General features: G+C 25.3%; 6 protein-coding genes across 9 annotated transcripts in view; 1 reads left to right on the top strand and 5 right to left on the bottom strand.

The window, feature by feature from the left end:
- Positions 1-14,599, bottom strand: part of LOC122851033 (rhomboid-related protein 3) — a 114,095-nt gene extending 99,496 nt beyond the window's left edge. The window contains exons 1-4 of the mRNA XM_044150082.1: positions 14,447-14,599; positions 12,670-12,889; positions 12,560-12,583; positions 12,320-12,484 (exon numbers count right to left, since the gene is read on the bottom strand). Of these exons, the coding sequence (XP_044006017.1) occupies positions 12,320-12,484; positions 12,560-12,583; positions 12,670-12,846 (366 nt within the window). The 5' untranslated portion in view covers positions 12,847-12,889; positions 14,447-14,599. The remainder of the gene's footprint in view (positions 1-12,319; positions 12,485-12,559; positions 12,584-12,669; positions 12,890-14,446) is intronic.
- Positions 14,600-17,366: 2,767 nt separating this feature from the next.
- LOC122852687 (iron-sulfur cluster co-chaperone protein HscB) lies at positions 17,367-18,237 on the top strand. The gene is made up of 3 exons (XM_044152629.1): positions 17,367-17,697; positions 17,760-18,016; positions 18,086-18,237. Exons 1-3 carry the CDS (start codon positions 17,407-17,409, stop codon positions 18,213-18,215), a joined length of 678 nt encoding a protein of 225 aa, XP_044008564.1. The 5' UTR covers positions 17,367-17,406; the 3' UTR covers positions 18,216-18,237.
- A 13-nt stretch (positions 18,238-18,250) lies between these two features.
- On the bottom strand, positions 18,251-19,207 carry LOC122852688 (adenylate kinase isoenzyme 6). Its single transcript, XM_044152630.1, has 3 exons — positions 18,906-19,207; positions 18,691-18,842; positions 18,251-18,623 (listed from the first exon to the last, which is right to left on the bottom strand). Exons 1-3 carry the CDS (start codon positions 18,946-18,948, stop codon positions 18,282-18,284), a joined length of 537 nt encoding a protein of 178 aa, XP_044008565.1. The 5' UTR covers positions 18,949-19,207; the 3' UTR covers positions 18,251-18,281.
- Positions 19,208-19,247: 40 nt separating this feature from the next.
- On the bottom strand, positions 19,248-20,205 carry LOC122852686. 2 transcript variants are annotated; one of them, XM_044152627.1, is made up of 4 exons: positions 19,990-20,205; positions 19,713-19,925; positions 19,424-19,612; positions 19,248-19,357 (listed from the first exon to the last, which is right to left on the bottom strand). In XM_044152627.1, the coding sequence occupies exons 2-4, from the start codon at positions 19,881-19,883 to the stop codon at positions 19,286-19,288; spliced, it is 432 nt and encodes a 143-aa protein (XP_044008562.1). In that variant the 5' UTR covers positions 19,884-19,925; positions 19,990-20,205; the 3' UTR covers positions 19,248-19,285. The 2 variants fall into 2 exon arrangements, with proteins under 2 accessions (XP_044008562.1, XP_044008563.1); XM_044152628.1 differs by lacking the exon at positions 19,990-20,205 and having other exon boundaries at positions 19,713-19,957.
- Positions 20,206-20,240: 35 nt separating this feature from the next.
- Positions 20,241-21,328, bottom strand: LOC122851032. Its single transcript, XM_044150081.1, has 3 exons — positions 20,987-21,328; positions 20,527-20,915; positions 20,241-20,454 (listed from the first exon to the last, which is right to left on the bottom strand). The coding sequence occupies exons 1-3, from the start codon at positions 21,269-21,271 to the stop codon at positions 20,241-20,243; spliced, it is 888 nt and encodes a 295-aa protein (XP_044006016.1). The 5' UTR covers positions 21,272-21,328.
- A 1,079-nt stretch (positions 21,329-22,407) lies between these two features.
- Positions 22,408-25,420, bottom strand: LOC122852685 (ubiquitin carboxyl-terminal hydrolase 22). Of its 3 annotated transcripts, none has more exons than XM_044152626.1 (6): positions 24,596-25,420; positions 23,908-24,040; positions 23,618-23,833; positions 22,789-23,544; positions 22,554-22,712; positions 22,408-22,477 (listed from the first exon to the last, which is right to left on the bottom strand). In XM_044152626.1, the coding sequence occupies exons 1-5, from the start codon at positions 24,713-24,715 to the stop codon at positions 22,594-22,596; spliced, it is 1,344 nt and encodes a 447-aa protein (XP_044008561.1). In that variant the 5' UTR covers positions 24,716-25,420; the 3' UTR covers positions 22,408-22,477; positions 22,554-22,593. The 3 variants fall into 3 exon arrangements, with proteins under 3 accessions (XP_044008561.1, XP_044008559.1, XP_044008558.1); XM_044152624.1 differs by having other exon boundaries at positions 22,783-23,544; positions 24,596-25,419; XM_044152623.1 differs by having other exon boundaries at positions 22,554-23,544; positions 24,596-25,418.
- Between the last annotated feature and the right edge of the window lie 1,129 nt (positions 25,421-26,549).

Raw genomic sequence — 26,549 nt, 5'->3', positions numbered from 1 at the left:
TATATAAACTGTCGACAGCCACCTGGACTGGAGTGTTGGACGTGGAGCCTGAGGGCGCGTGCCCGAGATGATGTTCCTATATGGCTGTGTAATAATGGACACGTTAAACAAGACCAAGAACCTTTTTACAAAACTATATATGTATATAGTATACACACCAAGTGGAGTATATAAAGAGAGAAAGAGAGACTGCAAACGAGAGAATATACTTGTACGCGGGGGCGTACATCCAGGAGGGCCCTTGAGATGCAAAAGTGAGTGTATGTATATAGATATATAGCATGTTTATTGAGGGGCAAGAGGATACTTTACTCGTGTAGTTGGCATTTCCTGCAACGGCACGCGACTAACATGTTTCGTGCTTGTTTGCTTCGCGATATCCAGCTGCTTCCTTCCGCCCCCAAGCGACCTCGTTAAACACATCAGATCATCATCATCATCATCAACATCAACAACATTCATCGGCTGCGCTGAGTACATCGTCATATTATTTTTTTAGTTTCAAAAAAAACTTATAAATTATTATCTTCTAATCGTCGACAAGTGGATTTTTATAGTTTTAATTTTTTTAAATGCTTCAGCTCGAAATGGACCAGTCATTTTTTAAAAAAGTTAAACGTAAAATTAATCAAACTATTGTGGAATATATTTAGGAAATTTTATTGCAATAATTATTGAACAAGAATATATTCAAGGGGTTGATAAGAAATCGCCTAAACTTTGGAAGAACTGATTTAAAAAACAAACTAATTTTTAGAAGATCGAATAGGAATTTTTTAAATTTAAAAATATTTTGTTTAGATGATCCACTGATTATGTGACACACTAATATTTCATTTAAAAATCAGTGCATCTTTAAAAGTAAATAAATGGTCTTTCATCGAAAAAAAATTTAAGGGCGTATTTGAGATTATCTTTTATAAATTATATGCGTTTTTGTATAAACATATATTTTTATTTATTTTTCTGTTATTTTTGTCGGGTAATAATTTACATCTTGATGATGATGATGATGGTGAAATCGCAGAGGCACTGTTTCGGGGCGGTGAACGAACGTTTTGTATGTATACACTTGAGGGGGGTAAAAATATTGTTGAGTAGGTAAAGGTGGAATGAGACAGTGAGTTAAAAATTGAGTTATGATGAGAGAGGGTGGAGGGTGAATATGGCAGGAAACAGGGGCACGCGTCCGGGCAGACTATCCGGTGAAATAAGAAACCGGAAACATCTGGGGGGAAGCCGCATTGTTTGTACAGTACAATTTTATTTTTTTTTATTATTTATTCGCTTAAACATTGGCGGCATGGCTTTCTAATCTCTACAATATAAATAAATAAAAAAACCATATAAACTTAACAATAAAAACCCTTGTTCAAATGATTTTCATCTATCTAACTAAAAATTTTATGTAACCTACATTTAAAAAAAAAAAAAAAACAAAATTTAATTTTTAAATTATATACGCATATATTTATTGAAAAAATTTTTATTAACAAGCTGTTTTATATAAAATCAATCAATATAGATATAAGTACTTAAGTTTTTTACCTTCAAAAAATTTGTTTTTCGTTTTTGAAAAAAAAAAAACCATCTGGCAAGCACAGAGAGCTAATATATTATATACTTTTTTTAGGGGAATATTGGTCGAAAGAGAAAGTGACCCTTAAAAAATATATATGTATTTTTTTTTCTTTCCTCTAATCGCAAAAACTTCTTCCCTTTGAATTGTACATGCATAACGTAACCACCCACGTGAGGCATAATTTTTCTTGCACGTGGTGTCTTCTTACCACCACCCTTTTTTATGGTGAATAGAAAAAATAATAATAATAACAACCCTTTAAAGCATCGATTTTTCGATGCACCTGGCTGAGACGTCGTGTCTCATCCTCTGCGTGTGGCATCAATACCCTTGATTTTCACTTATACATATTGTCACAAATGCAAAAAGGGGTCTTATGACGTCTCCAATTCTGTACGCGAGAAATCAATGACAACGATCATGCACATCATCTTTCTTTTTTCAAAAAAAAACCCTCTCGTATATTTTATATTGATTTTTGTTTGCCGCACGAGTTATAAAAAGAAAATATATATATGAATGAATATATATTTATATATATCGAGCTAGATTTATATGCTTGATCAGACATTGTGTCCGATTTTTGATCTCTTCAGAAGGGGTGAATATCTATATATTATATTACTGTAAAAGAAAAAAAATATGAAAAAAAAAATTGAGTTGTTTGAAACCCTTAAAAGAAAAATTGGTAACAGCCGGTTATTTTTATAAAATATATCGAAAAAAAAGACTCTTGTAATAATTTTTGCAGCTGCAGTTAAATTCAATATTTTCAAATGCACATATTATGTACACTCTCAAAAGATGATATTCAAACAAAAAATAAAATTGGCTATCTAAATATTGGAGCTTTTGATGTTATGAATAATTTTCTTTTTCTATTTTAGAGTAAATAAATTTTTGCTGAGTTTATTATTTTTTATTAATCAAATTATATATTATTTTTTAAAATTTTTAATGAATATATTTTGTTTAATTATAATTGTTGAATTTTTATTTAAAACTTTATTGTATAAAAATTTTTGTAAAGGTGAATAGATATACGATAAAATCAAATAATAAAATTTATTTTTTAAAACAAATTTTATACCCTACGAAAATATTTTATAAAAACTTTTTAACAAATTTTTCCAATTTGTATAAAATATATTTATGTGGAAAAGCATGTAATAATATTATTCAACCCAATGTGTAAATTAAAAAACTAAATAAAAAAAAAAATAATATACACATCAAATCTTGTAAAACAATATATTTTAGAGTGTTAAAAATGAGATTTAAAATGGGGGATTATCAAGAGCAATGTCTACAGAGGATTAAAGACAGGGATTATACAACCACCAGATGTATACACAATATATTATTTTCCTTTCAAGTGGTAAATATAAACAATGTATCATAAAACCACAAGTACACCAGCTGTATACTCAATAGTAATGTGTATAAATAAATATATAAATAAAACAAATGAAGAAAATTGTTATTATCATTGTACACAATTTGTCCAATGGCCATCAACAAACTTTACTATACCCTCATACAAATATAATTACATATGTTTGCACCTAATATGTTTGTGTGTGTGTATATATAATACGACGAGACTTTATATATCTTAAATTTTTTTTAAGTATATACTCTTTAATATTGTTAATCCTCAAGAACAAGCAACAAGCACGCTTGGCATTCTGGTCATTCTCACGATTTCTCATATATATACCAGTTATCCGATTGGGTCAGGTGTAACATATATACTACATAGTAAAAGCCCTTTTATACACCGAATTTATATGTTTGTAATGTTCTTCTGTTGTTAAAAAAAATGACATCCCCATGCAGTCAAAAATACCACGTTTTTGTATATATACAAACTCTGTTGTACTAAACACGTACGAAAAAATTCCATTCCACATGCAGGTAAAAACTTGATATTTTTTGTCTATTCAATTTACCTTTTTTTTATTCTTTTTCTATCCCTATTAAAAAAAAAAATAAAGTAAACAAAATTCACAAAAACTGACCCCCGCAAATGTGATTGGTGAGAAAAAAAAAACGAACGAACGAACGAACGAGGGAAATAAAAAAAAATAAATAAAAATTCTTTTGGAATGTAAAAACCATCTATAACAACCGATTCGTGATCTAGAATAAGTTAAACTGATTTCCACACTCATTTTCTTTTTAAATAGTCAAAGTCCCTGACGTGGCTGGTATTTTCCCATGTTACAAGGTGGTATATTTTTAAGACCAATACCGCCTCTTTTTTATTTTTTAAATTTCTATTGTTAATTTGTACCTGCCACCCGCGGTCACGTCACCAAAAAAATCGCACAATGACCAAGACACGATTGGCACAATGAGGGCTACTACTGGTGTCTCAACTTTGTTTCGCTGATCCTGGTGAGCTCTTGGTTTTTTATTTCTATCTTTATATTTTCTACTCTCTGGCATTTTTTTTTTTTTCTGTTTTTTTTTTTCGCTTACCGACACTGGACGAGAAAGACACCCTTCAACTTTCCCAGCGGCAAAGTGTCTGTTAAATCCATTGAACACTTGGTAAGATAGAAGAAAAAAAAATAAAAAATAAAAAAACAGTAATAAATATGGTTCTTCCTTGTTTGAGCTCATGGAAGAAGAAAAAAAAAAAAAACCTTGGGAAAATTGTCTTTCAATGATGTCAGCTATTTCAATTTATAAGCGTGAAAAATGGAAGAAAAAAAATTGGGCAAGAAATAAAAAAATGAAAGAATTTAAATTTTAAATTTCATAAAAAATTCTTTAAATTTTTAAATGTTATTTTTTTCTTAATCAATTTTGTATTTTTATTATTTAACTATAATAATATTTTTTTTTTAATAGAAAAAAACAAAATTCCTAAAATTTTTTTTTATAAATTAGATTATTGTGCAAAAATAATATAAAAAAAAAAAACCTTGAATTTTATGTCTATACTTTGAAACTGTCAAAAAGGCAATAACTAAATGTGCATATAAAAATTCCTCAACTAAATACAAAATGCACGAAAATCGTGCCAATAAAAACATCTATTAAATTCCAGCCAAACTTCAGTAGTTTCGGCAAATTAAATGAGCTCTTGGAGAAAGATATTTGGAATTTCAATGTGAAACAAGAAGTCGTGTGGTTTTTAGTTGTCTAAATAAAGACCACAAGAGAAGAAGCAAAAGACAATATTTCTAAATGAATAATACAAACATGAAAACTATATATACAGATCAGTGATCAAGTAAAATAAAAATAAAAATAAAAAAAATGTAATACCAAGACAAGATCTAAAACTTAATTCGTTTGTTCAAACTTTTTATTTATTTTTTATATATATATATATATCCCATTAAACTCAATCATTCTTAGTCTTTGTTTCTCTTTGTAAAATCTATATATGCAAAGAGCTTTTATTCAAGAGGGTGGTCCAAATAATGGCAAACGTGCAGCCGAGACCAAAAATCACAAAACGTTAATTGGCAAACTGTTTGTTTTGTCGCGGTAACCACCGACCAACAGATGGTCCACAAATATACCAATGACTTTAAAAAACATGCACTCACACATACAAACAAACTAACAAACCTCAAAGAAAATTAACAAGATAAAATTAATAATGATTAAAAAAAAAAACTTTATATTTTCATTTGATATTGTCAAAGTATACCTTAAATATATTTTTTATTTTGCTTTCTTGTGTTTTTAAATTATTTTTTTTATTTTTTCACATATACAACTAACATCACAGGCCAAACGATGAATATGCTTTAACATTGCTGAATGTGCATATGCTCATTATTTTTATTGCAACGAGTTGCATTGAAAAAAAGATAAAAATGAAAAAAAAAATTGAGTGTATATACATGTGCATGACCTAGTAGATTTCAGTGAGTTAAAAGAGAGCATTGGTAACGAGTCGTTTCACGGGCATCAAAAGCATTATATCTATATATAAATTTATCTTTATTATTTTTATATTCCTTTGGTCTTTTTTTTTTTTTATAAACACACATACACACATTGCTTTTTACCTGTCCGACCTGGTTTATTGCCATGTCCTTTTATATTATAAAACTACCTTTCTTGACAATTTTCAAATAATAATTATAATATTAATAATAATAGAAAATAAATAAATAAAAGTTCAGTCACGCGCTTACACCCGTCACATCAAACAAAAATATTATATATATATATCTAAATGGTTTTTCAGATATCCTCATTATTATTAGGCGAGAAAAATATGCCAAGAGAACAACAGGCGCTCAATTTTGCTAGTTCCATTTGGGCGGCTTTACCTTTAGCTTTTTTTCTTTATATATATTATAATATATATAGATATAAATATATATTTATTTTTTTTTTTAACAACGATTTGCTCTTTTTTTTTTCGGTTTCGACTGTATATATAATAACAGCGAGGGTGGTCGGACTGGACTCGTTTGGGCCCGATGGATGGCTCTATCGGTGCGTGCCAAAGAGGCCCCGGGAGAGTCAAAAAGATATAAAAGGTGGTGTATATATAAATTAACAATCCAAAAAGGTTTTTTTTATGAAATACATTTGCAACATATAAAAACACGTGAACACACAAACCAGATGACAAAAAATGCCATTTGGTTGAATAATTAAAAAAGAAGAAAAAAAAAAAACACCTGTAGAATTCCATTTAAATGAATGTGGAAAAAATAAAAAGAGAATGATAATAGCTAAGGGATGATACAAAATAAGGGTGAATTTATTAAATATAATAGTTTTATATTTTACCGATAGTAAGCGCCACAAGACAGATTTATATCTATACAAAATTTAATGCTTACAATCGCGTTGCTGTAACAAGTGTACAGATGGTGCCACAAAATAAGAGGGTTGATAACGCAGATACTAAGGGTTGAATTACGATACTATAAAAACCTTCAATCGGTATACACATATTAAATATTAATTAACTAAAATATTTATCAAAAAAAAATTCAGATAAAAAAAAAGGCACCGCGAAATTCTTGTTATAAAAAATTTTAATGAAATTTATATATAGATTTTGGAATTTTTAGAATAAAATTAAAACTAAACACTTTTGATCAGTATAGGAGTATAAAAATTGCAAAAACGAATATTAAAATAAAAAATAAATAAAATAAAACAAGAATATAAATATAAAATCACATCGTTACGAGTGGTCTTGATTTTGGCTCCTTCGGGGCGTGTTTGTAATAAGGATAAAGGGAGTATAGAAAACAAAAAATAAAAAAAAAAAAAATGACTAAACTTGGCGAGGAGCCGCGTGTTGTGTTCGCGGTCGGTGGGACGATTGCGATCCAGAGATAACGAGCCGATTGCTTCTCCATATGCACCATAGTATACAGATTCCAATAAGACTTTTTATAATACACTTGGGCGAGAAGACGATTTCTCGTCCGTACGGCGCCAGTTTGTGTGTTGTCAAAAAATAAAATAAAAAAGGGATTAAATAAAATAAAAAAAAAAATAAAAAATACTAAAACTCACACGTATATATATATATATATAAATGCGTGTCTATATGCATTTATACATATACAAGAGACAACAGAAAAAAATGCTTTTTGACTCTTTAACTGACCATTGGCTCTTGGGCATCGTTAATCAGCATGTGTCTTTTATTTTATTTTTATTTTTTAATATAATATCCATGTTACAACGTCTCTATATAAGACACCAAATAATCTACAGACATATAGGTATTCATTATTGCCATCGATATATCGACATTGTAAATATATATTATATTTTTATCAATGTGTTTTATCCCTTTCATTTTTATTTTTTTTCATAACTTTGTTGTATTATTACCGACTATCATCTTTCACGTCAAGTTGCCTCGTATGGAAATGATTCTACATGTCTACTTGTTGCTGCTTTTTATTTTCTATTATTATTTTTAAAAGACAAACACACACTTGCATTATTGATAAATCACACGGGGATCATATAAGGTATGCAAAGTATTTTATTTTATTTGTTTCGTTTTATTATACTTCAACTCATTTTTAAATATATATATATTATAATTTATCTTTTTTATTATTGCTATGGGTGTTTTTTTTTTTTTTTTTATATAAACGAATTCTTTTTTATCTCAAGTGTTTCATGATTCGACGTGTTTTGTTTCTATTATCCCCTAATTAAGAGCCGTTTTAAAGGTCAATGCTTGACTAAGATAAGATGATTATTTTGATTTTTTTTTTTCTCTTTTTTAAATGAGCTAGAGGATGATCGTGCCACCGAGAGAAAAAAAAACTTAAATGTTATTTCATTGGTTTTTTTTTTATGTTTTTTTTTCCACGAAATATATTGTTGACTGTATTTTGGGACTTTGTAAGCCTATCGAGCTTTTAATTCGAAAGACAACGACGTTGTCGCGTCTGGTATGGCGTCCCATTTGAAAAACGATAAGATAAAAACAAAGAAGACAAGAACCAGGGACGAGGTGAAATATGTCAAACTCAGGTGGACGTCTCTCTGACTTTCTCACTCCACAACACAAATATATAAAAAAGAAAAAAACATATATACAAATTCACAAATATACACACTGTTAAATATATATCCACAAAAAAATCCTTAACATTTTTGACCACCTCTTATCCCTTTTTTTTGCTTTCTTTTTTATATATTTATATATTTATCTTTTCGACTGTTGTATGCTCTGTTACAACGTCCGACTATTTTGAAGATATGATCATTCAACGATCGTATACACCAAGCATCGATCCAAATAGATTGAATCCTGCGTATTTTAAAATGCTTTTAGTGACTACAATTTTTAAACATACCATCTCATTTTTCTTCACGACTGATAAAATTTTTAATTTATATATTTTTTTACTTTATTATTTCTACAATCTTTTCTCGCTCATGATCTGGTATTAGACCTCATGCTGTGATACAATTTTTGGTAATTTTTAGCTTCTGAATTGTTATGGTTTTTTAAATTTAATTTAATCAAATATTTTAAGACAAAAAAATTATTTTTAAATTAAAAAAAATACACTATTGTTAATTTTTTTTAATAAAAAATCAATACTAATAATTAATTATATCCAATATGATACAAGTTTTTAATATTATCCTCAAAAGATTTTTTCAAATGTTCAAGATAAAAGCAATATTATATGTGAGAATATGATTATAATAAAACATAATAATAGGCGTTTCAGTAAATTTATATATGAGTAATGCGACAATGGTTAAAAAATATTTAAAAAAAAAGAATAATATACACTGAGAAAAATACATCACAAGGGGTGTGAGGATTAAATGTATCTTGCATGATAAAAAACGTGGGAGGAGAAAACGCGGAATGGTGTGTCGAGTATGGAAATTTAGTTTGAGGTGTTTCATTCGTGGGACCAAGACACTCGTGTGAACCGTCATACAGCCTCTCACTCATAACAACCATCCATACATAATAGAGTGAAGAATAAAAAAAAAATAAAAGCAAAAGTGAGCAAGGCGGAGAGCATTGAGTCAAAAAAAAAAAAAATTAAATAAATAACAAGATAAAAAAAAAATTATAAAATAAATAAAAATAGTTAAAAAAAAAGAAGAAAGTTTCGACGAATGGACCACCGACGATAATGGTGGTAAGTGGCATGTACTTTTACCCGCCCCAAAATAATATTTTTAACAAAAAAAAAAGTATCAATATTAATGTGTTACATATATAGAAATTTTTCAACATGTTACTATTTTAAAAACTGACAGTTTGTATATAGTCTTTTTCATAATCCACGTGCGTTTTATTTCGGCATCTAGACAAACAACGACAAAATGACCGACTCCAATTACAAATTGTTTTTTTTTTTTTTTTCCTGTTGAGTTCCGGGCTAATTGCTAATCACTATACTTTAAATCGTCTTTATTCGTTTTTATGCCGCCACTGTAATATATATTTTTCTTATTTTATTTTGTAACCGATGGTAGACCGCCCTGATCAGTCAGGTAGAAAACAAGCCATCGTTTCAAATATATATAATAATCTACTTTGTATATTTATATATTTTTCAACAAGCCAATAAATATATTATATTTTTTTATTTATCAACAATAATATTAACTTCATGAAGAATGTAATAATATCATCAAATAAACACTGTAACAATCCAATTTTCATTTAAACTCAAATAACATACTTATAAAAATATTATATTTTTTTTGCTATACAATATTATTATAGTTTTTTTCCCTTTTTGAATGAGTATTGGAAATTGATTTATTTATTACTAACCACTATCACGATGCAGTGGTAAAAAAACAAATTTTCGATTGATCAAATTTTTTGGTGATGATTGCAATCAGTCTAGCAGAACGAGAAAATTTTTTCTACAATAACCCTGTGATTATATTGTTGTTCCTTTTTTTTTTCAAAATATATATCTGTATAGTAAATCAGGTGGGTTTGTATACATAGAAGCTTGAACGAGTAAAGAGTAAAATGTTATAAAACTAACCAACCAATAAGTCCTCCTATTACGCGCTTTACAAATCCATTGTTAATCGGGTTTTTGGATTATTTTCTTTCAAACCAACCAAAAAATACCTCTACATATAAATCTGTCAATTACTCTGTACTTAGACCGCTTTTTTATTTTATTTTATTTTCCTATTTCCTTCCCCCCGAAATTGGCCAATTTAAAGATGAAAAAAAAAATTCCAAACGAAATAATATCAATATATATATTTAATCAGAATAAAAAAAAGTTTCTATGATTATTATCATTTGACAGTGGTAATATTACTTTATTTTATATTTATATCTCATACCACAAATGTAATTAATAATAAATTACAGAAAATATCTGTTTAGATATATTTTAAAGAATAAAAAAAAAAACATTTCAAGTAAATTTGTTTCGGTATATACAATTGATGTTCAAAAAACGAGCATCACATTGTAACATACACACAATTATTTAATAAAAGAATAATTTTTTTTAACAATAAAAAAAGACACAGTATGACAAGATGAAAGAAATAAAAAAAAAATTTCTAACACAGTTTATCGTCATCAATAAAAATATTTACAAAACCCTGTAATTTAATGTTACATTGACATTGTGGTTGCCTATGGTGTATTTTTATTTTGTCCATAATTGTCAGTCTACATTTTTTATTTCATCTAATATAAAAATGCCGACTCGTGAATAGAAAAAAAAGAAAAAAAAAAACCATTTTATTATTTATTTTTTTAACGGTTGAATTTTCATTGATTGACCATCGAAAATTTGTCCTATTGGGTGACGAAATTATATGAGGCAAAAACTAGGGACATAAAGATGAAAAAAAATAAAAATAAATAAGATTGAGGATAACGATCTTTGTGTCCATAGAAAATGCGCCAAATGGACACATAAAAGTTGAACAGTTGCGTTATATGACTACTGATCGTTAAATGGACCATTTGGTTTACAGTATTTTCAATAAAGAAATAATTCTTACATATGTCTATGTATGTAGCTAGATACAATATGTATAATTTTATATAAATACACTAAATTTTATAATAAACGTGCAGTTCTCATAACGATTGACGAGCCATCAAGTACGATTAGTCTCAGATAATCTAATGCTATTATATCAAAAAAAAAAATAACATAATATGTAATTCGTAAATTTATATTATTATTATCATCTCACGCCCTATTTAGTAACTGAGTATTGTCAAATTATCAATTGACCAAATATCAAACCATTCAACTGTTAAAAAAAAATGAATATATCTTTGAAAATTTTACAAAGCTTTGATCGAGCATGACAAAATACATCTGACCAATTTTCCGCCACTCAAAGTCTTTACTGCTTATATATATTTATTATATCTTTGATCTCTTTTCTATACATAATGTCCATCTTTTATTTTCATCAAAATCTTTTTAAACCCGCATGTAAGAATTTAGTCGAAAAAAAAATATATATATCCGCAAAAAAGGGGCAAACTTACTAAGCGGAAAAAAAGCAAACCAAAAAATAAAAAAAAAAATTCCAAAATATATTTTTTCTCTTTCAATGGATGTCGTCGTCGTCGTTTTTTTTATTTTTTTTTTTTTAACAAACGTCACCCCCGCGCCTCTTTACCACAATAACCAATGATGAATAGAAAATAAAATAAAATATGTATACCCACTGGAGGATTATTATTGTTGAGATATTTATCTGGACCAAGTTTTTCCACTCGGTATATTCTTTGGCTACTGGATTGCTTTATGAAAATATATATTTATTTTTTTGTTTTCTATTGTACTGTGCCGAAAATCCAACTCTAAACTGATGCGGATATTTAAAGTTTTTGACAAATAAGCGATTAACAATACATACCCGAATGAAGCTAGAGCAAAAAATATTTTTTTGGAATGTATATTAGACAGAAGGATTTAAAATGAAAAAAAAAAAAAAAAGGGGCAGGGTTAGAAAATTCACTATGTAAACACTCCTTTGAGAATAGCAAAAATTTCCGTGTGTAAATATAGAAGATAAATAATAATAATAATAATGAAAAACCACAGGTTATAATAGAGAATAGATGAGACATATTTAAGGATTATTTTTTGTGGTTTAGTTTTTTTCGAAATTTGACCATCGTAAAATAGCGTATCACCTGATTTTTATTTTTCTTTTATGTCTTTTGTTGTTGGTATTATTATTAAATGTTTTTTTTTTTTTTTTCTTTATTATGAATAGATTAGTTTGACTTACCACATTGACGAAATCTTGAAATGTAACAGAGTTTAGATGAGACTCCTTTACTCTAGTTAACAATATGTCTCGTTTATTTGCTGGAATTTCATTAATCCATTCGGCACTTGTTAGTGCTTGAAGAAAATCATTTCGAGGAATTTCACCAAAACCTTCAGGATCAAACTGACCAAATTTAAATTTATTAATTAATTTATCATTTAAAAATATGTATTTTAATAGCTATTTATTTATACTCACTCGATCAAACAACATTCGCCATTTCTAGAAATTAAAAATACATATATCGATTGCGTTAATTTAATTGCTAAATTTATATCAATTAATTGTGTATATAATGATAGACTTACGTCATTGAGTAATTGACGTCTGTATTCAGATTCGTCAATATCAATATCTGATCCTAAATCTGTGTGATCAGTTAAGTAACCAGCATAACGACCACTGTTTGTTTCACTGTTGGCATATTCCTCTTCTTCGACGACGCCGGCGATCGTCGCTATTGAAGTACCTTGAGCCAACAGCATCACTGCAGCTCGTCACCGGCCAATTTTTTTCTGCATTTTTTTCCTATTAAAAAATTAATTAATTAATCAATCATTTCACCATTACAATCAATTATTATTTTCATTATATAAATCTCAAATTTTTCATTAAAATTTCAATTAAAATTCAATCAGCTCATTTTCTTTTTTAATAATTCAGAAAATATTGATAAAAAATATAATATAATTAAATTTTTATAATTACATAAAAGAATATAGACTTTTAAATTAATATATAATTTTTTGGAGATAAGTAAATATATATTTCAATGAAAAAAAAAAATGACAAAAAATAATTTTGTATAAAAATGTGCGTAGCAGATCAAAGCATCCAAAGAAGAAGTATATATGCGTTACCATGACGATAGATACCGGGGTGATTCTTGTACACAGGAACTATATAGTTTCATCAGTTATATATAAATACATACACAAGTCAATGTATGAAATCCATAGTACATATGTAAAATAACATACATACACAGCAGCAATACACGTAATGCAATGCAAAGACGACAAAAAATACATAGTTGTATTTCGCTCTTGACCCCCCGTCAAAAAAAAAATAGTAAAGCGAGCCATACAAAATCGAAAAAAAAAAAATATATATATTTATAAGTCTACCGAGACATTGGCGCCCTTGCCGAGACTTTTCAACCCCTCTCATTGACTCCCCCTTGGTCGGTGGGTCGGTCGATCGGTTGGTCGGTTCTTGCACGTTACAAACACACGTGTTACATTGCTACCCTATTGCAGAGTACACCACAAAATTTCTTCATACATACATACGACTCATCTCGAGACATATATATACACTAAAAATATATATACCACAATGTTTCCCCTCTTATACATATATATACCTTTTAGAAGAAAATATACGAATTTTTTAGTTTTGTCCCCTAGTGCATGAAGTAAACCCAAGGGGTGCAATGTCTCTTTTCACCCTCATCACAACCAATATCATTTTATACATGTCTGTGAGTGTGTGTATGAGTTTATGTGTGTATATATTTAATGCCAATGAAGCTAAGCTAGACACAAACTCAAGACGCGAAGGGCGACGACCCTTAAATCCAATGTACCATCGTAGAATTAAATTTGTATCGAGGCTGACATATACCAAAGCCAATTGCTCATTTTATATTATTATTATTTCTATCGTTAAAATTATTTAGATGTTTTTCGTTATAATATTTATTTTTTTAGTTACTTATTTTAGTTTAAAAAAATTGATAAAATAAGTGTAAATATGTATACGACCTAGATCTGATTATAACCGTTCGATAATGTTTTTTTTTTGTTTTTTTTTAGTTCATTTGTTAGTCACGCGATTTAAAAGTTACAACATACTTTGTAAAAATTTATTTATATTTTATTTTTGTATATAAAATTTAATTGCACAGAGTTTTTTTTTAGATAAAACTTTTTTGTTTTTTAATATTCCCATGAGTTTGTAATGACCCCAGTGGTTTTTCACCTGCTTCATTGCACCATTGCTTTTTTATATATACATGTATGCACACAAGGTGCAGGGCATTTAAAAAAAAAAAAAAACACTTGATGGTGTTCTTTGACTTACTTTGTTAGCCAAGCGAGGGATCCAACCGAGCGTGATAATACCAGCATAACCACTATCACAAAACTATTTAATTTTTTTTTTGTCTAACAAAAAAAGAAACACCTTAAATTTTTATTTAATTAAACAACACATGGTCTGACGAGTATATTTACATTGTCGTCACATAATCCTTTTGTTAATCAAGAACAAATTGAATTAAATTATTAATTACTAATTTAAATCACAATAATTGTATTTTAGATAAACACATTTTTATTATTTACAATCACTGCAATCCAATTTGTCAAATAATCATCAAATTAATAATAAACATTTTTAAATATATAGAATACCGATTATTCTTTTTTTTTAATTTTAATATTATTTATTTATCCATGTGTCTGTGTGTTTTGTTTATCGAAAAAAAAAAATAAACTCTATTGTCAACGAAAACAATAGAAAAAGAAAAAAATGTACTATTGATTCTTCACCTCTCAATATTTATCTAAATCATTTTTAAAATAGTAATATTATTTTATTATTTATAGATAAAATAATACCAGTATTCAGTTTGTATTATTTATAAAAAGTTTGACAGTTTATTAAAATATTGAAACACTTACAAAGGCACACAAAACGGACGGAAAAGTGTGAGATTAAAAGTTTATATATTATTTTAGTTTGAAATAAATATTAATACACATTTATGTTTATATAGATAACTTGTATTGACATATAAAAATAGTTTAAAAAATAATGTAAATTAATGAAAAAAGCGCACGCATAATATAACCACGTGGAAAATGTAATGAATGGCGGATTTTAGCGATACGAGCGACGTAACCGGTTGGCGTCATACGACTACACTGACGAGGCAATACTTAACCACCCTCGCACCCAACTTCCGCAATTTCACCCCTCAATGTTAAAACCTAGGGTAACAAACCCCTCACTAATACAACTTATCATTGATACTATACAATATACACAAGCAAATGATTTTTTTCTTTTTTTTTTCTTTTTTCTCATTTATCATTTCCCCTATTTTTATCTTTCTGCATTTTTTTTTCTCTACTTCTTATCGAGATGATTTAATTTTTAATTATTCGATTGATAAATTTTTATTATAAAATAATAGTAGTCAGGCAGATAAATAATTGTCGTGATTTTTATAATTAAAATGCAGGTGGATAAATGATTTTTTTATTGGAAAAAAATAATAGTTATTTTAGCAATTAAGAAGCTCACGAAAGTGTTGTAATTTTTATCAGGGATTTATTTAGTTGCCTGGCTCTTAAATAACTACAGACAAAAAAAATAATTATGGTGGTTAAAAAGGTAGATAAATCAATGACAGTTTAAATAATAAATTTCTATTTCACTTGCAAGGGTGAACGTTGTCGATAAGCTTCTCGAATCAAAAATGAGTAAATTTAATAACTCCAGGTAATTTGCATTATAAAAATGAGTATATGACAAAAAAAAAATTATAAAAATAAATAATACTTTATAGCGTCTACTCATAAATAATATTAATTATTTTTTAAAATTCTAATTATTAAATTTTTGGTATTATTTCAAAAAAAAAAAAAAAACATCTTACCTCTAATAAAATTGTTTTTTTTTTTTTTTATATTCATCGAAGTTATTGAAATGAATATTAATTAAATAAAAAAAAAAAATAATTTTTATAAAATAAAATTATCAATAATAATTAACACATTTATATTTTATTTGTTAAATTATCACGAATTGATTAAAATCGCATTGAAATCACCGGAGAAAACTCGATCAACGAAAAAAAAAAAAAAAAAAAATGAGTCCTTGGAAAAAAGAAAAAAAAAATAGAAATAAAAAAAAAAATATTTTTATTTTGTCGCCATCTTTATTCACCAGCAAAAATATATGTACTTGTTTTTTTTTTTTTTACCAAAAAACAAAAATGGTGAATGATGACTCATCATTTGCACACGGCACAAAACCCCCCCACACACACACATTTCAATAATTTTTTTGCAATAAAAAATGAGTAAAATTTATAATTAATAATTAATAAACTGATGCTAATTATTATTCAAATTGTTAGAATTAATTAAAAAAATAGAATTAAAATAAATTTAATAATAATAATAATAATGATATTAATTAATTAATACGTACGTGATGAAAAAATGAGATGCAAGACGCGGCACTGATTTTACTCAACGAACAATTACTAAATTTATGAATAAATAAAAAATTTACTCCGATTGTTAAAAATTTATACACACTCGTAATCTTCATTGTTTTAGCTTTCGATTGATTATATTTTTTTAATTGATTCGAGATTATAAATTGTCCAAAAATTATAAAATAACGAGAGCGTAAAATGTCGTGTCCTTTTTCTTCCAAATCACAATGAACATTAAAAAAAAAAAAAAACAAAATGACATCATCAGTTATTGTTTTTTTTTTTCGTTTTTTTTTGGCGCGTAAAAAAATTAAAAATTCAAAAATAATTGCAAATTTTTTCTATTCAATAAACACAATTATTTTATTCGGAATAAATGGAGTTCTATTGTGGCTTTGAAAATATAGTTGTTTAGCTTTGAGTATTTATGAATTAGCGATGTTTTGAAATATTAGAAGATTAGAAATTTTGAAATTTAGAAACCAGTGCAAAATTAAAAAGTCAATTTACTGCGATCTAGCGGAAATAAAATAAAGCTTGAAGCAAAAAAAAAAAAATTTGTCGGTATGTTAGAAAACTTGAATTTCTAAAAATAACAACAAAACAAAAATATTAAAATTTTTTAGAATAAAAAAAAAAAACTATTTGTTGATTGTAATTATTATATTGTTAATTATTTTGTTTGTATTTTTAAATAAAAAAAGAGGTATATAAATTATTCAAAATGAGAACAACATTGATTCCAATAATAACAAAAATTATATTAAAAAATCATAAAAATACAATTTGGGGTTATAATTATTGCCAAAAAATGCATCTAATTTCTTGTAAAAAAAATGATTTTCTTATTACAAAAACAATTCAAAAAATATCATTATACAGTAGTGAAACACCAAATAAATGTTGGCAGTGTGATTATCCATACAAGTCTGAATTATTTTGTCAAAAATGTAAAACACTACAAAAACCACCAGAAAATTTAGATTACTTTGAAATATTAGGTGTTAAAAAAAATTACGACATAGAAAGTAAAGAATTACATAAAAAATATACACAATTACAAAATATACTTCATCCAGATCGTTTTGGAAGAAGAACAGAGGTAATTATACTAATTAAATTACAAAAAAAATAAATCATTGTATTAATTAATTTAATTTTTAGAAAGAACAAGAATACTCTGCAAATTTATCATCACTAATATCAAAAGCATTTGCAACTCTAAAACATCCACTTGACAGAGGTATATATTTATTAAAATTAAATAATCTCACAATATCTGATACAACAAAAGATTTGAAGCCTGAATTTCTCATGGAAATAATGGAAAAAAGTGAAGAAGTTGAAGCAGCATCAAATGACAAAGATAAAATCATAAAATTAATTCAAGAAATAACAGCTGTTTTAGATGAACTATCAAAGTAAATATTTTAATTATAATAATCACCAATAATTTCGATAAATTAAACAATACTTATTTTACCTTTCAGAGATATTTCTAATGCTTTTAATAATGATGATCTTGAAAAAGCAAAGTCATTACTTGTTAAAATGAATTACTATGCAACATTGGATAAAGTATTAAAAAAAACAAAACAAGATTTAGGCATTGTTGATTAATAATTAAAAAAAAAAAATATTAAAACATGTATATATTGAAATTATAAAGAAATTTTATTATTAATTTTATGATACATTATTGTCATTTATCCATTGTTCAATCCATTGACAAACTCTATTAACATTATCTTGAATTTCATCAGGTGTATTACTTTGTAATTCATGAACAATTTCTTCTTTGTATGATGCTTTAGCATCTTCAAGAATTGTTTGAAATATTTCACAATCAATATTATCTTCAAGTTTTTTACCTTGATAACCACGTGATGTTAAACGATCATATAATATTTTATTTGTTGTACGTAAAACAAATACAATATCAAACCATCTTTCAGGAAATAAATCAGCACTGTGATAATCAACAATATTACCACCTTTACTCATGTCATCTTCCATGCTATCTAATAACTAAAAAAATTAAAAATTAATATTAGATTTTAATTTATTTAAAATAGATTTAATTTTTTTTTATTACTTTGTCTTCATCAAGAACTGGACATTTATAAACTTCATCATAATCTTCAAGACATTTTTTTTCAATAGCTATTTTACTGACATCTCTCCATGCTATTTTTGTTCGTTCAGCTAATAATTTAGCCATTGTACTTTTACCAACTCCTGGAGTACCTAATAATGTTGCAAAATTAATTAGTAATTATTTAATATTAATTAAATTATTATTATTTATACCTGTTATTAATATATTTGGAGCTGTTCTTTTTGTACTTTGCATCTTGTTGATATATTATTATTAAACTTTTGATAAATATATGTTCACTTGGTCACTATTTATTTATTTATTATAAATAAATTTAAATTACTTGTTTAATTTATTATATCTTTTTGTTTATAACAACGTGCAAGTTTACGTGCTCGTGTTGTTTTTATAAAGTCAATTATTTAACACACACAAATACAGGTTAGAATGAGACATGAGTTATTATTATTATTATTCAATTTCTGAATGACGACATGTTAAAAAAATAGGTAATAATTTCAAAAGCTATTATTTATTTAATTACTTAATATTATTAAATATTTTATAATCTATATTTTATGTTAAAAAATATCTAAAAGTAAGTTTCATTTTCCATTAAATTATTTTTCAAACGAGCAAGTTGATCTTCAAAGCTTTTCATTTTCTAAAAATTAAAAAAATCATTATATAAAAAATTGTTAATATTTATTTTAATTTGATATTAAAATACCTGGAGATATTTTTGACGTTGATTGTCAACATTTGCTTCACTTGATGCTAAAAGACATTTATATCGTTCTTCTAATAAATTAAGAATACTATCAAGTTCACATTGTTTTTCTGTACTCATTGATGTTGATAGTTCATTTTTATGTCCTTGTAATTGAAGTTGCATTGTTTTAATTTCTATGTCTTTACTCTTGATAAAAATATAATAAAAATAATATATTAATTATCTAATGAGTCAATAAATAAATAATTCAATGATAAATTTATTATAATTAATAACAATTTATTACCTTTTGTATTTCAAATATTTTTTGTTGACATTCAAAATAAATTTTTTGCTTTGATTTTTCCATTTTTAATAATGATTTTTTTAATAAACTTATTTTTTCAATAAGTAATTTATTTTGTACAACATTTGCAGCTTCCATTTCATTTCTTATTTTTAAAAATTCATCTTTCATTGTTGTATATTGTTCACTCAGTAAATTTTCAAGTTTATTTTTCTAAAAAAAAAATTAAAAAATTTTATTATCAATTAAATATTTAAATTAATTAATTAATAAATACATCTTCAATTTTTGTTTTTAATTTATCTTCAAGTTCTAAAATTTTACTATTCAAGTGTAATATTTCTTCTCGTTTTATTAAATCTCTTTGTTTTAATTCATCATTTTTTTTATCAATTTCTTCATTTTTTAAACACAACTCTTTATCCTTGTCAATTAATAATTGTTTATAATGTTCTTGAATTGATTCTAACTCTTCATTCTAATTGTAAAATAAATAAAAGTATGATAAAAATAATATAAAAAAATATTTTAAATAATTAATCTAACTTTATGACGAGTTGTTATTTTTAATTCTTGTGATATTTCCATTAATTTTTTATTCAATTGAGTATTTTTAAATTGTTCCTCTTGTAAATTATTTTTAAATTTATTAAATTCTTCATTCATTGTATTTTTACACTGTTGAAATATATCTCTGTGTGATTTTTCTGAATTTTCATGAATTTTTTGTACCTCAACTAGTCTGCAATAAAACCAAATGATAATTCTTTTTATCTTTTTTCAAATTCAAATTATTATATTTTAATTAACTCACCTAGATTTAAGCTCATCAATTTCATCACATTTATGTTTTAAAATCATTTTCAGTTGATTCAATTCATCGCTATCATGAACATGTTGAAATTTAAAAACTTTTTTATCCAAATAATCAGTTTGTATTTTGATATCTTTCAAAAATTTTTGATGATGATTACAATGATATTCTTGTATATTTGATTCTAAATCAGATTGTTCATATGATATATTTTTTTCATACAATTGAAGAGTCCTGCCAGATGAAATTTCATTATTTGTTATTGATGATTCAGATTCATGACTACATGATGATAATTTTTTCTTAAAAAATGATTCAATTTCTTTATCTATACCAGGTGTTTTTCCACATTTTCGACAAATTAAATTGTCAGATAAATTTTTTTTAATCTAAAAAAATAATAAAATTAATAAAATTAATATATTGACATTATATTTTTTATTATTTAAATAAATATTACTGTATTATTTTGATATGTCAATAAAGGAAGATCAGTTCTTGGTGGTGGTTTTAAAAAAATATCACTGATACTACCACTTTTTAATTGTCTAAATAATTCATTTAAATATTGATTTCTTAAATATCGATGATGTTTTAAATGTGACAATCTATCAAGCCATTTTAATATTATTTCAACTAGTTCAATGTTTTTTGATTTTTTTAAATATGCCTCAGTAAGACCAAGTGTTAATTTAAATGAACGATCCAATTCATCATTGTCAGGGAATTTTTTAATTTTTGACATGGCCCATCTGTAATTTTATCAAAACAAATCAACATGATATTTATTAACCTACATAAATATATTTTCACCTTTGATTTGAATGTATTTTAATTAATAACATACTTAAATTAAATATTTATTTATTTATATATCATATAGGTGCTTGAAATTGTAATAAATTTATTTGTACTATAAAAATAAATTGAAATATTAATTTATTATTTAACAGTCAAGCGAATTAAATCACATATTAATTAGATAATTATTATTATCTGATGTAATAATATTATGTTCATTTGTTATTTATTCATTAGTTTTTTTTTTCTTTCTCATTTTTCTTACGAAAAAATGATTTGATTATCTGTTCAATTCAATGTTATATTATAATTAAAATATATAAATTAACACCTTTTTTTTACAGTCTTTAATTGGAGGAGTAAAAAGAAAAAAGATAGTATCAAGTTCATAGTTTATAGAAAGAAAACTGTATCCTTGATTAACCAAAATTGTAAAATAATATTTAGGATGTGATTATACAATAATAAATGATCAATTTACAAAAGATAGGAATTTATTTATTATCAAAAAATTGAGCTAATCTTAAAAAATTATTATTTCAAGAAAAATATTAGAGTATTGGCAAATAATTTGTTGGTTTTTTTTTTTTTTTTTTAAATGTCATTACAATACTATCTACAAATATTTAAAAAAAAAAAAAAGTTAATTAATTTAAAAAAATATGGTAAGATTTATTTACGTATTAATAATTAACATGATAATTTTTTATTCACCGCAATGTTTATCATTTTGCATTATTGGATTATATCAAGATAACAATATAATTATGTCATCTGAATACTTGAAAATTAAATAAAAAATTTAAAAAAAAAAGAAAAAAAAAAAACCTCTTGTAATCACCAATTGTTGACATCATTAAAAAAATATTTCATCAGTCAATTTAATAAAAAACTGATGCTTGTTTTTCTGTAAGATAGAAAAAGCCTATTTTGTTTTTTTTCGTTAAATAATAAAATAACATACATCCACACACGCACACACGAAAAAAAAAATCAAATAGTTTCAACAAACATACAATGAGTCAGTTCTGTTAATCAGACTAAAAAAAAATTATTCAATAATTAATCATTGATACTGACAAAATAAATATTTTAAACTTTACTAGTTCGGCCATACTCTAAAATTTGTTTGTGATAAAACAAAAGATATCTGTAAAGAAAAAGATAATAATTAAAATTAATAATATGTTTAATAAAAAAATAGATAATTAAAAATAAAAACTAACCCTTCACTGGTCAAGACATCTTTGAGTCTTGCTCTTGTTATTAAATGATCATCACATTTAAACCATTGATCTCTTTGTTGTCTAATAAATGCAGTATAATGTCCAGTTTCAAGTGAACCCTCATGATTAATAACCGCAAATAATGAATATCTATTATCACTAAATGATGTATCATCACCATTAGTTTGTTTATCATTAATATTTTTAGTATTATTATTATTGGTACTACCATTACGTTTATGTGACATAAATGGTGTCATATCAAGTTGTTCAGGAAATGATATAAATGTTGATATTTTTTTATCCTGTATACTTGAATGTTCAAAACGTTTTAAATGAAAACTAGCAACAATTGGTAATTGTTTCATTGTTAATTGTTTTGTACTTTCTTGATAAGTTTGACATTTACTACATTTAATTTTAGCACTTGATCCAAGATGTTCAGCTCTTGTAAAACGTTCTAAACAATCAAGTAATGATGTTGGTGGTTCATTTGTATCATTAACATTTGCACCAGCTGTTGGACCAAGATCTAATGATATATCCCAAAATGGATCAATTGTTGTTGATACACCATTACATGATTGACAAACAACATCACTTTGTAAACCACCAGTAAATATTTGATCAATAATACAATTACAATGATGTGGATTATCTTTAACTAAAATTGGTGCTGCTTCACAATGTCTATGTAATACATCAAGAGTTGCTATAAAAAATTCATGTGCATCTTGTTGTTCATAACCAGCTAAATGACGTGCATGTGTCCATATTAAATGTAATAATTTATGTAATGTTAATGGTGCTTTACTACCAGAATAAAATTCTTGAAATAAATTTGATACTTCACAAACTAAACAACGACTTGGTTGTGGACATTGATGACGATCAGCCAAAAAATAATCTCTCAATAATGGTGTATGAGTTAATGCTTGTACAATACAATTCATAAAACATGTACTTCCTAAATTAATAAGACCTCGTAAGCCTGTAATTAAAATGATAAATTATATCGACAACAATAACATAATTAGATTATTTATAAACAAATAAATAAATACCAATTGTTGAATTTTCTACTACTCGTCTTCTTCTTGGATGTTTTCTTAATAGTTCAGCTTCAACTGGTGTTGGTTCCCATGCTCGATAAAATTCACCAAGACTAAGTGATTTTGCTGATTCACTCCATTGTGCTTTTGCAACTGTTAATAATTCTCTGTCATAAACATAATCACCACATTGAAAACACAGTATATTTCCATAACTCAAATCAACAGCTGAAATAATAAATAATTTTATTAATCATTTTTAACATTACTGAATATTTTTTTTTATTATAAAATTAATTTACCTAAAAAATGTTTCTTTGTTTTAGCATGTTCTTGTATATGTCCATTACCATAACAGCCAAAAAATATACAATGTAAACAAGAATGTAAACGATCTTTGTAAGTACCACATGTGTGGCATAAACAGCTAACAGCCTAAAAAATAAAAAAAAAAAAACAATTAAAACAAACAAACAAACAAATAATTATAAATAAAATTTAATGATAATTTTTCATTTTAAAATAACTTAAAGCTGTATTTAATAATTGTTTTTTTTTTTGTTATATATAAATATTTAGTATATTTTGAGGATTAAAAATATACAGGGTCCAGAATTTATGACATCCGAACCTGTCAGCATGAATGAATTGCAAATGTAAGCAATGTCACGTATATTGAAGGGTTAACTAGTGTATATGCAAATACAGGGTGTCATTTAAACAAGTACCTTTGATAATTTTTCAATTAAAATTATCATTAGAAACCTTGTTCCAATAATTAATATAAAGTATCAACAAAATAAACACTTTACTTTGTCATATAACCTATTAAATTTATAAATAAAATATTTATCAATAATTACACTAAATAATTAACCAGTTTATTAATTATCATTATAAATAATTTGATAAAAAATTTATAAATTATATATTAAAATTTAAATGCTAAATATAATAATATTATTTTAAAATGTCAAGCAATTTGCATACCTTTCTTATTCTTGCTTCAGCAGATGTACTTGTTACAAAAAATGAATGTATTACTTTATAAGGTTGTATTCCTTTGGCAGCTTTAAAATTATTTAAGTGTATACAGCCATGGTCACTCATTTCAGTTTGACAATTTAAAGAAATACACGAGTTTTATTAATCGTGTTTTCTCAATTGTCACAATAAAACTTTTCACACTTTTCACACGTAATTAATACTACAATTTGTTATTTTAACTATATTTTTTAATTTTTATATTTTTATCATCATCACTAATTGTTTTTTATTATTAATATTATATACTTTACTATTTTATTAATTTAAAATATAATTTTATTATTTGTACATAGAGGTAGAATTTGCATATTGGCCTTGATTAAAAATAACAATAAAAAAAAAAACAACAAATATTTATAAACACGCGTATCGTTGACATAAAATAATGAATAAATTAATTTTTATATTTTTATTTTATTTTTTTTTGTAAAAAATAAATTTATAATTATTGTTTATATTTAAATTAATTAATGTTTTTTAATTTTAAACTATTATTATTATTTTATTATTGATAAACTTGTTTTGTAATTTGTTACTTTGAGATTTTATTTTTTGGCTGATAAATGTCACTATTTTTGTTAATTTAAAATTGTTTATTTAATAATTGTTGATAAATAAATAAGCAAGGGACACTTTAAGACGCTCTGGAGATGATTGTATGTATTTTTTTTTTTTACTTTTTGTCCCACGTTGCCCCACGTTTTAATGACCAAGCGTGCTCACGGACATCAGCCGGTCACTGCAACAGCGCCGGCGAAAGTTATTCTCTCACCAGGTTCCCTAAACATCTGCTCGTTGGCCAATAATATTTTGCCAAATTTTCCCCACCTTTTATTTATAGAACCAACAACCAATCACGTTTGTTTAATATAACAAACACATAAATAATAATCTCTTATGTTTGTTTATTTATATTTTATTAATCGTGAAATTAATTAGTGTTGCATGATTAATGACAAGATATTAAGATAATTAACAAAAAAAAATATATATTGTATTTTTTAAAGTACATGATTACTTGAAGTTAGGCGAGAATCGATTATGTCAATTAATCGAATATCTCGATTGCATTTAAGAACGAGAATATTTGAATTTTTTTTTTTCTTTGCGTCTAATGAAAAAATTAAAAAATAGTTTATTATTTTAATTATAAAAATTAATATTATGATGCTGCTCAAAGAAGGTGTGAGTAGAAGCAATTTTTAAATTTTTTAGAATAAATATAATATAAATATAATATAAAAATTACTTACTTTAAATTTAATTGATTCTTTTCATTGCTGACCTGTAAATTAACTGAAGCAATTTTAATAGAAAAATATAGTTTTAAAATTAATATTAATCATTAACCATATATTATCAATTATTATTATAATTATATTGATTTTTTTAATCGATACTTTTTTTTTTTTTTTCATATAATTATATACATATTCATACATCATATTACATAACTTAAATTTTTATCTGAATAAAGCTAAGGACGTTTTGAGGAAGTTGAAGATAAAAAGCACCAAAATGTTAAATTTTTTGTGTATTGTTATTAATATTATGTTTATTTATTTATCTATTTTTTTTTTCTCCACCTGTTGAGTATATATATGAACGAGAATAACAGGACAGAGTGAGCTGCGATAATAAACTGATTAGCTAAAATAAAATTATGATAATATGTTTTGTGATTTTCAAGTTGTCTTTCATCAAATATTCAACAATAATTAACTATATTAATTGATTTTTTTCATTTTTTTCATTTTTTAAATATTTTATTAGACTGAAAGACAACTTTATTATTTTTTTTATTTACATTATTAAATAATAAAATTTTTTAAACTCTACAAAATGCTGAATTATTATTACGTATTATTGTATATTTTTTCTCCTTTTATTCTGGTTT

Source organism: Aphidius gifuensis, linkage group LG3 (genome assembly GCF_014905175.1).
Source record: "Aphidius gifuensis isolate YNYX2018 linkage group LG3, ASM1490517v1, whole genome shotgun sequence".
Classification (NCBI taxonomy): domain Eukaryota; kingdom Metazoa; phylum Arthropoda; class Insecta; order Hymenoptera; family Braconidae; genus Aphidius; species Aphidius gifuensis.
Note: the sequence above shows the minus strand (reverse complement) of the source record. Positions and strands in the feature narration are given on the sequence as shown.